The sequence below is a fragment of the Sinocyclocheilus rhinocerous genome, unplaced genomic scaffold (genome assembly GCF_001515625.1).
Source record: "Sinocyclocheilus rhinocerous isolate Xijiao unplaced genomic scaffold, SAMN03320098_v1.1 scaffold1764, whole genome shotgun sequence".
Taxonomy (NCBI): domain Eukaryota; kingdom Metazoa; phylum Chordata; class Actinopteri; order Cypriniformes; family Cyprinidae; genus Sinocyclocheilus; species Sinocyclocheilus rhinocerous.
The window spans coordinates 89,012-102,765 of NW_015642520.1; the positions used below are offsets into that span (position 1 = coordinate 89,012).

General features: G+C 36.9%; 1 protein-coding gene and 1 long non-coding RNA gene across 2 annotated transcripts in view; both read right to left on the reverse strand.

Annotated features, from left to right (window-relative positions):
* Window positions 1–1,113: 1,113 nt before the first annotated feature.
* Window positions 1,114–5,779, reverse strand: LOC107755975 (uncharacterized). The gene is made up of 2 exons (XR_001641763.1): window positions 5,636–5,779; window positions 1,114–1,975 (listed from the first exon to the last, which is right to left on the reverse strand). It is a non-coding gene; the product is annotated as an uncharacterized LOC107755975 (long non-coding RNA).
* Window positions 5,780–5,787: 8 nt separating this feature from the next.
* LOC107755966 (latent-transforming growth factor beta-binding protein 1-like) overlaps window positions 5,788–13,754 on the reverse strand; it is a gene marked incomplete at its 3' end in the record, with an annotated part of 83,130 nt that continues 75,163 nt past the window's right edge. Inside the window, exons 28-33 of the mRNA XM_016572930.1 lie at window positions 11,303–11,395; window positions 10,350–10,478; window positions 7,475–7,612; window positions 6,475–6,642; window positions 6,029–6,199; window positions 5,788–5,930 (exon numbers count right to left, since the gene is read on the reverse strand). Of these exons, the coding sequence (XP_016428416.1) occupies window positions 5,788–5,930; window positions 6,029–6,199; window positions 6,475–6,642; window positions 7,475–7,612; window positions 10,350–10,478; window positions 11,303–11,395 (842 nt within the window). The remainder of the gene's footprint in view (window positions 5,931–6,028; window positions 6,200–6,474; window positions 6,643–7,474; window positions 7,613–10,349; window positions 10,479–11,302; window positions 11,396–13,754) is intronic.

Sequence of the window (13,754 nt, forward strand, 5' to 3'; positions counted from 1 at the left end):
CACACAGACAGGCATCTGAGATCGGCTTGATTTGAGAAAGGGGAAAACATTTAACAAGATTAAAAAAAAAAACATGGGGCGGATTTTTATCAGTATAGGGTGGTTGTGTACACACACTGCCAACACATTTAAGTTCAAGCAACTTGTAAAAGTGCATGTAGCATCCTATGACCCCTTTAAGTTAACTTTCCAGAAAACTGTAAAAATGTCTCTTCTGCTGTGACATAAACAATATTTACTTGACCAATGGCGTGGGCTATGGGCGTGGTTATCTGTTGGTTCGACCAATGGCTGACGAGGCCTGTTTGTGAAAATTGTTTATATTTTCAGTTCTGTTCGCTGGCAATAATCGAGCAGAAATCAAGTACTTCAGCTTTAGAAACCCCCTTAAGTAATTTTACTACAATCCAATGTGATACAAGACAAATGAAAGTAGCGTTGGTTTCACTTACCCGGATGAGCGGTCCTCTATACAGCCTAACCATCGACTGCGAGGAATATTACGAAATATCAGCAGACCTCTGGATGGCGCGATTTACCAACCTGAATGCAGTATTCCAGAGAGCCGTATTTTATTTATACTATTATTTTCTATTATTTAAGGTGATGTAATGTTATTCTGTGGTGTGTCAGACTCCATCAATTGTATTAAACATTGTTTTTTCTTTTCTGTCTGCGACAGACAACCCATTTTTGGTCACGAGCCAGCTTAGAAGCACCGATATTTAAATGTGGACAACACAGATAAATGTGTATAAACATCACTATCTCTGATTTATTTAAAGACTTTTAATACATTATATGGATATTCAGAAGGTATTTATTAATGTACAAGTTACAAATACATAGTTCTAATCAACTCTTCAGTTTAAAAGTACAAAAAAAAAAAAAGGAAACAGGAAGAGAGTGAAAAAAAAATCCCATGGCTGTTTAATAGCAGCTTTGCAACCTGGCAAGACATTTCGCCAACTCTATCAAATGCAGTAAAAGATTTCTGTTAAAAAAACATCTGAAAAAAAAAAAAAAAAACATAAAGGCACTTCATTTTTATTATTTTCTTTTCAAAGAAACATAATAATAATAATAATAATTTCTAGAAGAAAGGTGAGGTTAAAGGTCATGCCTGCTCCACAGGACAGACATCCGCAGTGGACTAATGTCCCAGACAAAGAGAAGTAGCTGGTGTCTGTCATTAATACAAAGCAGCTCATATAAAAAGCTTATTTTAAAGACTTGACACTGAAAACATTTTGTGCTGTGTATGTTTCCTATGAATCTATGTATTGCAGGTTAGTGTGTTTGTAATGTGGTCTGCCTCACTAAGACCTTAAGAAAAAATGTGAAACATGAATAGAAAAGTAAAGAGAGAGATAAAGAAAAATCAGCCAATAAATGAATTTGAAACAGAATGAAAGAAGGGAATAAAATAAAAATAAGGAGTCTGGCTTTTGCATTAGTAAAATATCCACACGCTCGATGTCTCTGACTGGGTAAAATAAAGCAGTCCCCCAGCTTAAGGTCATAGGGTTTGTCAGTTTGCTGAAATATCACCTCTGCTATGTTCACACCTAAAAAGTCTTTCTACTTCATAATACAGTAAAAATAATAAACTTACATAGACCAATAAAACAAATATTTTATACAGTTCTCTCATAGACACCATAAGATAGCACATTAAACTCTTCATCTCAAGTAGGATTTTCTTTCTAGGTTTGTTTTTGGGTGTTTGTTCTATACAGTGCAGAGTATATGGGCCTTGATTAAATAAGAGCGTTTTTAGTGTATCTTGTGCCCCCTGCTGGTCACTTCGTGCTCGTGCTGGTTGCATTCTGTCTTTGGGGCACACAGTAGTTGTGCTGGGCTGAGTGGACAAACCCTGGCAGACACACACACTTATATGAGCCTTCCGTGTTGATGCACTTGCCGTTCTTGCAAAGAGACATCTTTGTATTCAGCTCTGAGCATTCATTGATATCTGGAACACAAAACAAACGGTGTCAGAAAGTAGATAGTTTTGTTACATGTGTCTTGTTTGGGACACAGCTTTACCCTTAACAATTTGAATAATGATTCTTTTAGCAGATAGAGTAATAAATATTTGTTAAAAAAGAAAAGTAATTTTTTTGCTAAAGCACAATGTGCACTCTTTTTAATGACTTTTTAGGCATAAGTGCAACCCAATAATTGGAATTAAACAACGACACTAAAACAAAAATGTGGTAACATTTCATTCATTTATTTTTATAAAATACTACTCAACAAACTCTTTAACTACAGGTTGTCATATAAACCAGGCAGAAACGACCGTACACTGATATAAGCCTCATGGTTTTTGTTTCACAAAAAAAAAATATCAAGGAATCAGATAACACTGGTTGTACAATGTTTTTGATTCACTAAAAACTGCACTACACTGGTTGTGCGTTATGTTTCTGATTGACTAAAAAGAACAGATTCATAAGAGTCATTTATACTGTTACTGGACTACATTGGTTGCAGAGTATGTTTTGTATTCAGTAAAAAGAACCAAGTCAATTCAGGAATCAGAATGCTCTGGTTGTGTGGTATGTTGTTAATTCACTAAAATAACTGACTCTTATGGTTTGAAAATCATACTACTCTGGTTTCATGGAATGTTTTTGATTCACTAAAAAGAACCATCCAAAAGAGTCATTAGTTTGAGAATACACTGGTTGAATGTTTTTGATTGACTAAAAATAACCAACTCATAGAGTCACTCATTTGGGAATGAGACGACACTAGCTTTGATTCACACACACACACACACACACACACACACACACACACACAAAACATGACTTTTAAAGTACCAATATTTAAACAAATCATGTAAAAGTATCATGATACAAATACAAGGAAGTACCTCACCTATGGTCTTATGTAGCTTATCTGGGGGAGTGTTCAGGAGGATCCTCTGCACTAGAGCAGGAGGAACTTGCACACAGATCTGATCATCTCCAGCTCGCACAGTTAAAACAACTGGCCTACAAAGACAAGTCATATTGAGAAAGTAGATCTAGATAACTAAAATTTCACTTTACTTATGCAGTTTTAACAATATAAATGTTTATTTGTATTATATCATTATCATTTATCATATATATCATTTATACATATAAATAATTATTTATTTCACTGATATTTGTAAATAATGACCACTAAACTGTATAATTGACCTTTGTCCCTGGCAGTCAGTTTCTTATGCTGTGCTAGTTCCATGTGTCTCAAAACCCATTGCAGTCTCTTTCTTCTCACATAAAATAATTAAAATGAATATTTATTACTTAAAATAATGTTGGTAATAATGTTGAATTTTCAATAGCCATTACTCCAGTCTTTAGTGTCACATTATCCATCCATCATACAAAACATGACTCATAAATCTAACAGCTTAGGCTGCGCAGTATGTTTTGATTGAGAAAAAATAACCGACTCAGAGACATTTGTTTGTGAATTGGACTATGCTGATTGCTGGGTTTGTTTTTGATTCACAAAAATTACTGACTAAAAGAGTAATTTGTTCGAGAATCGGACTACACTGGTCTCAAGTGTCTGTTTCACGCTGTTGATTCTGCCACAGTGTTGCGGTGTCATGGAATAAGCCTACTGCTAAGAACGCTGTCAAAGTATTTTAGTATGGTATGTTGGTGGACAAATCCATGCAGGGGCGGATTTAGTGAATTGGGGGCCCTCAGGCAAAATGTTGGAATGGGGCCCTATACATTTGCACACATTTACCTAGAACAACCTTGAGGTTCCTTTTTTGTTGTGATGCTGCTGCTCAATGGTGCCCCATAGTTGTGTCCAATGTTTCTACATTTTTCATCTACATGTTATAATGGCTTTCTTTCATGTTTTAGACCACAAAATAGCAATTGATTTACAGTTGAGATACAGGTTTTCACAAAAACAAAATAAATTATAAAATGATAAACCTCACAATTGAGCCTTTAAACCATTTTTTTTTAAAGAAAAGGGATGAGTCAGAAGTTTAAATTATTATATTGATTAAAAATGGGGTTATGTGGGTGGATTTTCGCATTGGTCTGAACAAAGACTGCAGATGGGATTATTGAAAATGCATTCATTCTCTGCCAGCAGAAGGCGGTTTTGGAGCAGCAGAAATATAGTGGTTTCCCCGGTAACGGCTGTAAGCAAAGCAGCACTGCGTTCATAAAAGCTGCTTTATCAGATCAAATGAAAATGCCAGCGAAACTTTTCTGAAGACAGTCGATTCCGTACAGAGATTCATTCATATAAAAAGTCCACTGATGAGTTACCAGCGGTAGCCTGTGTGCCTGGGCTCATACACTTTCCAAAGGCTGTCTAATTCTAAACTTTAAAATACATTTATTTGTAGTTATTTTAACTACACATTTAAATGAAACTGAAAAAAATAAACGACAGGAAATTATACACACACCCAAGGATTATATCAACCAAAAAAAGTAACTGTATGCGTCCTCTACTTGGGTCCTTCTCATAAATGAGTAAGCGGCATTTAAAACGATAAACATATAATACGCACTGTTGTTTCTCAATATTTAATTACAGCTTCAGATGCATAATATTTTCGTAAGCCTGTGTGCAAAGGCTGTCTAATTCTAAACTTTAAAATACATTTATTTGTAGTTATTTTAACTACACATTTAAATGAAACTGAAAAAAATAAACAACAGGAAATTATACACACACCCAAGGATTATATCAACCAAAAAAAGTAACTGTATGCGTCCTCTACTTGGGTTCTTCTCATAAATGAGTAAGCGGCATTTAAAACGATAAACATATAATACGCACTGTTGCTCAATATTTAATTACAGCCTCAGATGCATGATATTTTCATTTGCTACAAGCAGTATACACTAGAAGCACATTCAACTCACACACGCAGACATTTGTCGTGGTAATAAGAACCGTGAACAGTAACCGTTCACATGTCCGCGCTTAATGCACATCTTGAATATGAAAAGCATTTTAGGGGGCCCTTGGCTTTTGGGGGCCCAAGGCGGTCGCCTACCTTTGCCTAATGGGTAAGTCCGCCTCTGAATACATGTGCAAGAACATATTAACATGACCGAATGTCATTTGGTTCTATTATAAAAAGAAAAATTAATACTGGTTCTGAATAAGAACCATTTCTCGTTTCAAACCCTAATAGCCACTCTGTGCCTGGGCGTATATCATCTGCTCAGTCATGCTTCATTTCAGGAGGTTAGTCATGATAATCACAATCCGTGACGATGTAAGAAAAACACACCCAGAATTTTGAAGTTACATTACAGACAAGGTTTTGAATCACTTCCAACCTTTAGAGGTTTTATGCCCTAATAACATACACAAAATAAATCCAATCACATATAAAATAACTCTACATACATACTAATGATGATTTTTTTAACTCATTTTTATTATATTTTTAGATTTTTATTTTATTTATCCTGAAGCTCAGATACTTGTTGATTTATAGATATTTGCACTCAACAGCACCTAATTATTAATAAAAAAAATCTTTATAGAGTTGAAACAAACTGAAATGTAAACCTGAGCTAATCCCACCCACATGCTGAAAAACCAGCCTGATCCCTTCATGTGATACTCTGCTGTTGCTCACCCACGCAGGCCATGCGGGACATGTTGAGTGTGTAACCATCGAAGCAGTCGCAGGTGTATCCTTCCTGCACCCGCACACACCGTCCATTCTCACATCCGTTTAGCACACCGCATTCCTCTGCTCGCAGTCCTTCAAATGCATCATATGGATCTGAGAATGCGGGACATGTTAAGTGTGTAACCATCGAAGCAGTCGCAGGTGTATCCTTCCTGCACCCGCACACACCGTCCATTCTCACATCCGTTTAGCACACCGCATTCCTCTGCTCGCAGTCCTTCAAATGCATCATATGGATCTGAGAAAGAGAGGTTTTGAAAACATGAATATGAGTAAATAATGGCAGCAAATAATAATAATTTCAACCAGTTCTTTAAGGTGTAAATTTGTACTCACTTCTTGGTTCTTCGTAATCTTCATAGAGGGGCAGCGTGCCGTCAGGGTTCAGAGATCGAGAGTCGTATTCAGGGCCGTATTCAATAGCTGGGCCAGCGACCAAAGCATCCTGACCATACGGCTGACGGGGACCACCAAACTGACGAATATTACACATAGTGGCATAGGCATCTGGACGGGAATTAAAAAAGTGTTTTGTTTTGATTGATTTCGATTACAAGGAAGCCAGATCTGTGCGGTAAGTCTAGAATAATTTTAAGAAAGAACACACGTCTTGAGGTATTAAATATACAAATTAACTTTGGAGATAAAACTGTATCCCTAATAACTATTTTCAATACCAAACAGATTAACTTTCCAAAGGGAGAGTAAGGAGGTTTCTTTCAAAGCTGATATGCTGCTCCAGATTTTTCTTTATGTTTTGATGTGTAGTTGTGTATTTATACCTGTATTTTTCTGGGGGCAGAGAGCACAATCCATGCCCCAGGCATCTCCGTGTAAACAGCAGCACTCTGTGAACGTGGTCTGTAGGTTGGCAATGGGCTTTGTGCAGGTCAGCCTTTCCGTCACAGTCTCCCAGCAAATACCCGAGTACACATCAGTTTCTCTTTGCGCTGTAAAAACACAAACACAGTAAATGAGCATTTTAAGTGGTGAGTAAGTGTCAACTAAATGAAAATGACAGAATACTGAAATATGCTAGTTAAGAAAAAAAATATGAGAAAAACCATGTACTGCAGAAATTTACCAGTACGTTTTGGTGTTAAGTTTATAGACATATCCTTCAAACTTAAAACACAAAACAATGAAATACCTACAACACCTGTGAAAAATCAATATTAAAACTTCCATGTGTAGAACTGCTTATTTTGACCACCCTCTAGATGGCAGTATGACACTATTTGGAATTGCTTTGAGATTAAGACAAGCAATATAGGTCAGAGATGATCAAATAATGATCAAGGTAGATTATAGCACATTGAGGGGTGTGACATTTAGTCTGTAGTGTTTTAAATGTAAAATGCAGGGTTTCAGAGGAGAGAACATAGGTTTAAGAGAATGTAGGGTTTAGATTAAAAGATTTAGAGCATTGTTTCTCAATCCAGCTCCTTGAGGAACCCCAACAATGCAGATTTTAGGTGTCTCACTAATCTGACACACTCGATTCAGGTCATGGAGAACTCGACTAATGATCTTATGAGATGAATAAGGCGTTCTAGATAAAGGAGACATCCAAAATGTGAAGTGCTGAGGGCCTCCAGGATTGGGAAACACTGATTTAGACAATGGGATTTAGAGTTTAGGGTGTGAGTTTTAAAGTGTTATTTTAGTGGCTTTAAGGTGTGGGTTTTTGGAGTGAAGTGCTTTAGAGAACAGGGATTTGGCAGTGAGGTGTAGTTTTTTTTTTTAGGTACATAATACTTAGTTACTGTTGTAAGACTTTACCTGCCATGGTGGGCAAAATGCAGCGTGCGCTGTCAGGTGCGAGAACCAGGGGCGGAGTGCAGAAACACTGATATGACCCATATGTGTTCATACATTTACCATCTATACAGTTCGATTCATCCGCACATTCATCAGTGTCTGCAGAGTACAGAGACAGAGAGAGAAACAGAAAATAAACAGACTCAATGAGCAAGTTCAAGTTGTTCTCAGTATACGATATAGATGCCAAAAGAACAACAGTTTCACTAGCATTCACCATTTCAGCAATTTGCCATACATTCTTTAGAAACATAATTATTTTTAGTTTTTATTTTAATTTTAGTTTACATTTGAGTAATTTTGTTATGTGCTTTTGCATTTTTATTAGTTTTTTTATATTTCTATATAGATTTAATTTATTTTGTTTTTCAGTTTTAGTAATATTAGTACTTCAACTTATTTCAGTTAGATGGTGATATTTGTCATTTTCATTTAAGCTTCTCATCTAATATTTATATTTTATGTTATTTTAGCTTTACTTCAATTACAAAACTGATTTTAATAGTTTTATTTTCATTTTAGTTTTAGTTAACGAAAACTAAACTGATAAGGAGACCACAACCAGACCTAAAGTGGCAAATTATTGCTTTAGTCCAGGGGTAGGCAAGTTCGGTCCTAGAGAGCCGCAGTCCTGCAGAGTTCAGCTCCAACCCTGAAAAAAACTCACCTGCCTATAGCCTTAGTAGTCCTGAAGACATTGATTAGCTTGTTCAGGTGTGTTTGATTAGGGTTGGAGCTGAACTTGCCTACCCCTGCTTTAGTCCAACTAAATTGAATTTAAACGCACTTAGTGTGTGTTTGTTTACATAAAATCAGATCAACCCACAGTGTGTATGTAAAGTTTGCGGCCTCCTCCAGAACCTGGTGTCAAAAAGACTGACTCATGTAGAAACCAGAGAGACATATTTGTATATGTGTATGTGTGTGTGAAAATGCATAGTTGAGTTTGGAGAGTGAATGGGTGTTCATATGTGTGTGTGTAAGTGTGGGAGTAGGAAGTCAAATGATTGTGGCTACACTGAATATGTGTGTGTGTGAGGCAGTCGGGTGTGGCAGCTTTTAAGGCAGTGTGGCCGGGCGAGACTCCATTGCTGTGGGTCTGTGGTTTGTGTGAGTGTGTGTATGTGTGTTTAGGCAGGCAGACAGCCTGCGGTGCACCATGGAGCTGCGGCCTGGATCATAACGGCTGTGCTGCCCTGACCGATTGCAAGATGCAGCCCTTTGACCCAAGCTTACACACATATATACCCTGCTATCACGCTGCACACATTATATGTCCACAAGCCACGAGCCACCAGCTGCAGCAGGTTTAAAACTTAAATTTAAATCCAATTTAAATGTGTTGGCGTTACGGTGAGCTCAACTAGGCCAACACTTACACACACACTATCTATTCGGCATGTAAACTCGCATGCACCCACACAAAAACACACACAAGCCTGTCATTCCAAACCGACAAAAGAACACAGTGACAATTCAAGGCCAAACTTCACAAGCAATAAACGGCTAAGGCAGGATGTTATAAATAACAAACCCTTCTAAGATTACTTTCTAACCTTTCTAAGAATATTTAGACTAAAGTAAAACACTTTCATGTAACTTTTTATGTTTCTGAACACTGCCTTCTAAAATATTTCATTAAACTGCATCAAGCTGCTTTAATCTGTGTATATCTGAGAATAGAGCAGTGATACGCACATATTGTATTGAACACAATGAGAAACATTAGAATATAATATTCAATAATTTCATTACATTTTGTGTATTTCAGTGTATTATATGTGCATGTGTGTTTAAACACCTTGTTAAAACAGGTAGCAAAAATCTGTTTTTTTTTATTACGTTTTTTAGTTGTCTCATGAATGAAATCCAAAACACCTTTTTACATGGTTTGAAATCCCATTAAATAATAGATTTTTAGTTAATGTGCCTTAGTCTGAATGATTAGATCAGCCATTCTCTATGTGACAGGTTGCTAAATGAATAGTTCACCAGAAAATTTTTAATTCTGTCATCATTTACTCACCCTCATGTTGTTTCAAACCTGTATGACTTTTTTCCCTTTGTGGAACATAAAAGAAGATATTTTAAGAATATTGGTTACCAAATTGTTTTACATTTTATGAACATTGACTTACAGAACATTCTATGAAATAAATACTGAGGCATTTCTCAATTTTTCTTATTTAATGTTCCACAGAAGAAAGTAAGTCATACAGAATTTGAAAAGACTGCATAGTGAACCATAATGAATCAAGTTTACTTTGTTACTATAACAATAAATGTGTACATGAAACAGACTGAACAAAAAAAATAAATCTGGTCTGGTCACATATAACTTGGAATCAGTCTAAAAAAATTTTCATCATGTTACTCTAAACATGTTAGACTTTCTTTCTTCTGTGAAACTCAAAAGAAGATATTAAAAAAAAAAATATATATATATATATTTTTTTTTTTCCATAACAATGGAAGTCAGTGGGGTTTTTCTTTTGGTAAACTATCTTCTTTTGTGCTCTGCAGAAGACTTTGGAACAACATAAGGTAATCGTCATGAACTATCCCTTTAAGAAAAAAAGACAGATGATACATAGAAATCCACAGTTGTAGATATTAAAAAAAAATATATATATATATATTTTTTTTTTTTTCCATAACAATGGAAGTCAGTGGGGTTTTTCTTTTGGTAAACTATCTTCTTTTGTGCTCTGCAGAAGACTTTGGAACAACATAAGGTAATCGTCATGAACTATCCCTTTAAGAAAAAAAGACAGATGATACATAGAAATCCACAGTTGTTTGGAGATTGCATGTAAATTGTGATTTTGGACCTTACCAACACACTGCAGTTTGCTCTCATCATAGTAGAGTCCGGCCTTGCAGTAACACTCATACCCACCAGGGGTATTGAGACAAAAGCCATCTTTGCAGATCTCATTTTCAAAAAGTTTGCATTCATCTGTGTCTGCAAATCACATACATCAACACATTTTCATTATTTCATCAATGAACAAACAGACAGGTCAGTATAAATCTGAAACCCTGGACCACACCTACAGTACAGATCAGCATGCATCTGGATGCGTTGCTCTGGTTAGTGTTCTTATTTAGGGATCTGCTACATGCAGAAATGCCATTTGACTGGAGTCTGACAGGGAGAAAATATCCTTACCATCCATAAGCATTCCATTCAAACGTACGCCGACACGCACACACACACACATCCTGACCACATCGCATTCACTCGTGCTGCCACCAGCCAACGAGAAAACACACTCTCGCTGCATTCATAAATTAAATCAGTGCATCAGACTGGCCCTGTGACTGAGGTTTCCCCACACTGGGAAGCAGGCTGCTGAGTGTGTGTGTGTGTGTGTGTGTGTTTCAGCATATGTAGGTCAGATGCTAAGCGATGTCTGCGGCTGCTTCCACACATTACAAAGTCAAAAATATGTGCATAAAACAGGGGGGTAAAAGTGCAAGGAACATTAATGCTCAAACATAAAACCACATAAGCACAAAAATGCACAAAAGCACACGTAAACAACCAGACATTAAAGGGACAGTTTATCCAAAAATGAAATCAATGTCATTATTTTTTTGTCCGTACAATGAAAGTCATTGGGGTCCGGTGTTGTTTTGGACCCCACTGACTTTAATTGCATGGACAAAAACCTTCTTTGTGTTCCACAGAGGTCAGTCAGTCATTCAGGTTTTTGGAACAACATGCAAATGATGACAGATTTTTGGGTGAACTATCCCTTTAAAAGTACACAGACACACAGATACCTTTGAAGCTTTCTGCTAAGCTGGTTGTAGGAATCATAGGATCTCCAGGAGGAATGTAACCCCGGCCTGCTGGACACATCTGTGAGAACTGATCTGCATAAAACAGTGTCAGTAGTCAATACAGGAAACCGTCTGCTGTATTTATTTTAAGAATGGTGATGGACCCTTTTCACAAGACTGTGATGACGCGTTTAACGGTCATCAGCATCGTAAATCATCGAAAGTTTTTCATATTTGTATTTTTTTTTTTAATTTATGTACATTTATAACACTATTCTTTGTATTATATCACCTTTGCATCAAATTATAAAAAAACAGTTAACGCTAATGCGAGGGTGTTTCTAATGCAGCGTCTTTGGGAGGGATGGTAAATTTGACAACGTTCTCTCTTCTTACTGCCGTTATCAGTCTCTCTAAAAAAAATTTCCTTTTATTGAATGTCACGAAAACACTATCGTGGAGTTTTTCTTTTGCTATTTGAGCAAATGGGAATGCAAAAAATATATTTGTGGTACTCTCCCATTCACATATTTATAATAAATATACTCCGCTTCGTCCACGGTTACGAAGAAGAAGAAGAAGAAGAAGAAGACTTCCGCTTCTGAGAAACCCGGAAATATGAAAAAGGTCCATTATTAGAAATATGGAAAGTTGTAGATAGATTTGTAGTTATGACTTGGTAAAGCAAAATAAATATGAGTCATTGTTTATCATTTATATGAGGTCCAGATATGATCTACTAATGTAATTGGCTTGTCTGGAGACGTGCTGAAATCGTGTTTGGTCTCGTACTGTATCGCGTACCTTGTCAGTGTCGTGCGCTTTGCTTGGCCATTTGTTGTGATAAACAGGAAAGTGTGTTCAAGCGCCAGCAAAACAAAGTGTTAAGATATACTCTTTGAGAGAAGCAGTCAATCAGCAGAAGTTAAAAGCAGCTTGTAAGTGTATTTATTTCTTGTCTCAGTGTTTAGCGCAGTTATCGTTGCTAGGAAACGCTTGTTTTGTTTACTGTGGAGATGTGCTGAAATCGCATTTGGTCTCGTACTGTATCGCGTTTTGGATAAAAGCGTCTGCTAAATGACTAAAAGTAAAGTAAGTAAAAGTCTGTGAAGATTCTCAGTCATTTAGGTCATCACAGAACAGACAAGCTTTTGCATGTATTGAACACCTTTCGTCAGGCATCGTTTGCAGAAAGGTGGATATTGTTTCGCATTGAAACTTACTACAATCTACAGTCCTATTTGATCTGCCTGTCTGAAATTAAGAAATGAGCAGAGACAGATTCATAAGAACTAATGCGCAATACAACGTGGACTTCCCTTCAGGACACGTCCTCTTCAACCATTTTGTAGGGAGATTTGAAGGAAAAAATGTCATAGGAATCATTACAGTTTTAAATTATAATAGATTTAAACCTTTTCGATGTCTCTTTACTTACTTTTTCCTACTTTGAGATTAATTTCTCTAATTAGGGCCCGAGCACCGAGGTGCGAGGACCCTACTGGAATTGCTCCCTTTCTTCTTCTTCTCCAAAATAAATAGCATTTTTGAGGGCCTAAACATGCTTGAAAACTAATTTTGCACACGTGCCAGAAGTGGCAAAAATGTACGTTTGATATGGGTTTCAGAAGTGGGTGTGGCAAAATGGCTTGACAGTGTCACCTATACACATTCAACGAAGTGCCCCTTGAGCTACGTTTCACATACATGTATGAAATTCGGTAGAAACATGTAACACACCAATACCTACAAAAAAGTCTCTTGGAGCAAAATACGAAACCCAACAGGAAGTCAGTTATTATGCATTTTCTCCCAAAATTTTGTGCCATTTTTGCCATTTTCAGGCGTTGTATTTCAGCAAACTCCTCCTAGAGATTTAATCCGATCAACACCAAATTTGGTCAGTCTAATCTAAAGCCCTTTGTGATGTTAAATTGCGAAGATCTTGAGTTTTCGTTGTAAGGGCGTGTCCGTGATGGCCTGACAAATTCCGATGTTTCGTCATGAAACAGGAATTTGTTATAACGCAGGCATACAATGTCTGATCTGCCCCAAACTTCACATGTTTGACAAGACTCCTGACCTGAAGAGATCTACATGCCAATATTCAGCTACAGTCATAGCGCCACCTGCTGGCAACAGGAAGTGCCTTTTTTTCGCTGTAACAAACTCCTCCTAGAGATTAAAATACATTGTATTTGGTCAGTCTAATCTAAAGGCCTTTGCTATGTTAAATAGTGAAGATCTTGAGTTTTCATTAAAGGGCGTGTCCGTGGCAGCCTGACAAAGAAAAAAGGATGTTGCAAATCAGCCATACAATGTCCGAACTGCCCCAAACTTTACACGTTTGATAAGTCTCCTGGCCTGAACACATCTTAAGGCCAATATTGATTTATAATCATAGCGTCACCTGCTGGCAACAGGAAATGACTTGTTTTACACTAACTTAAAC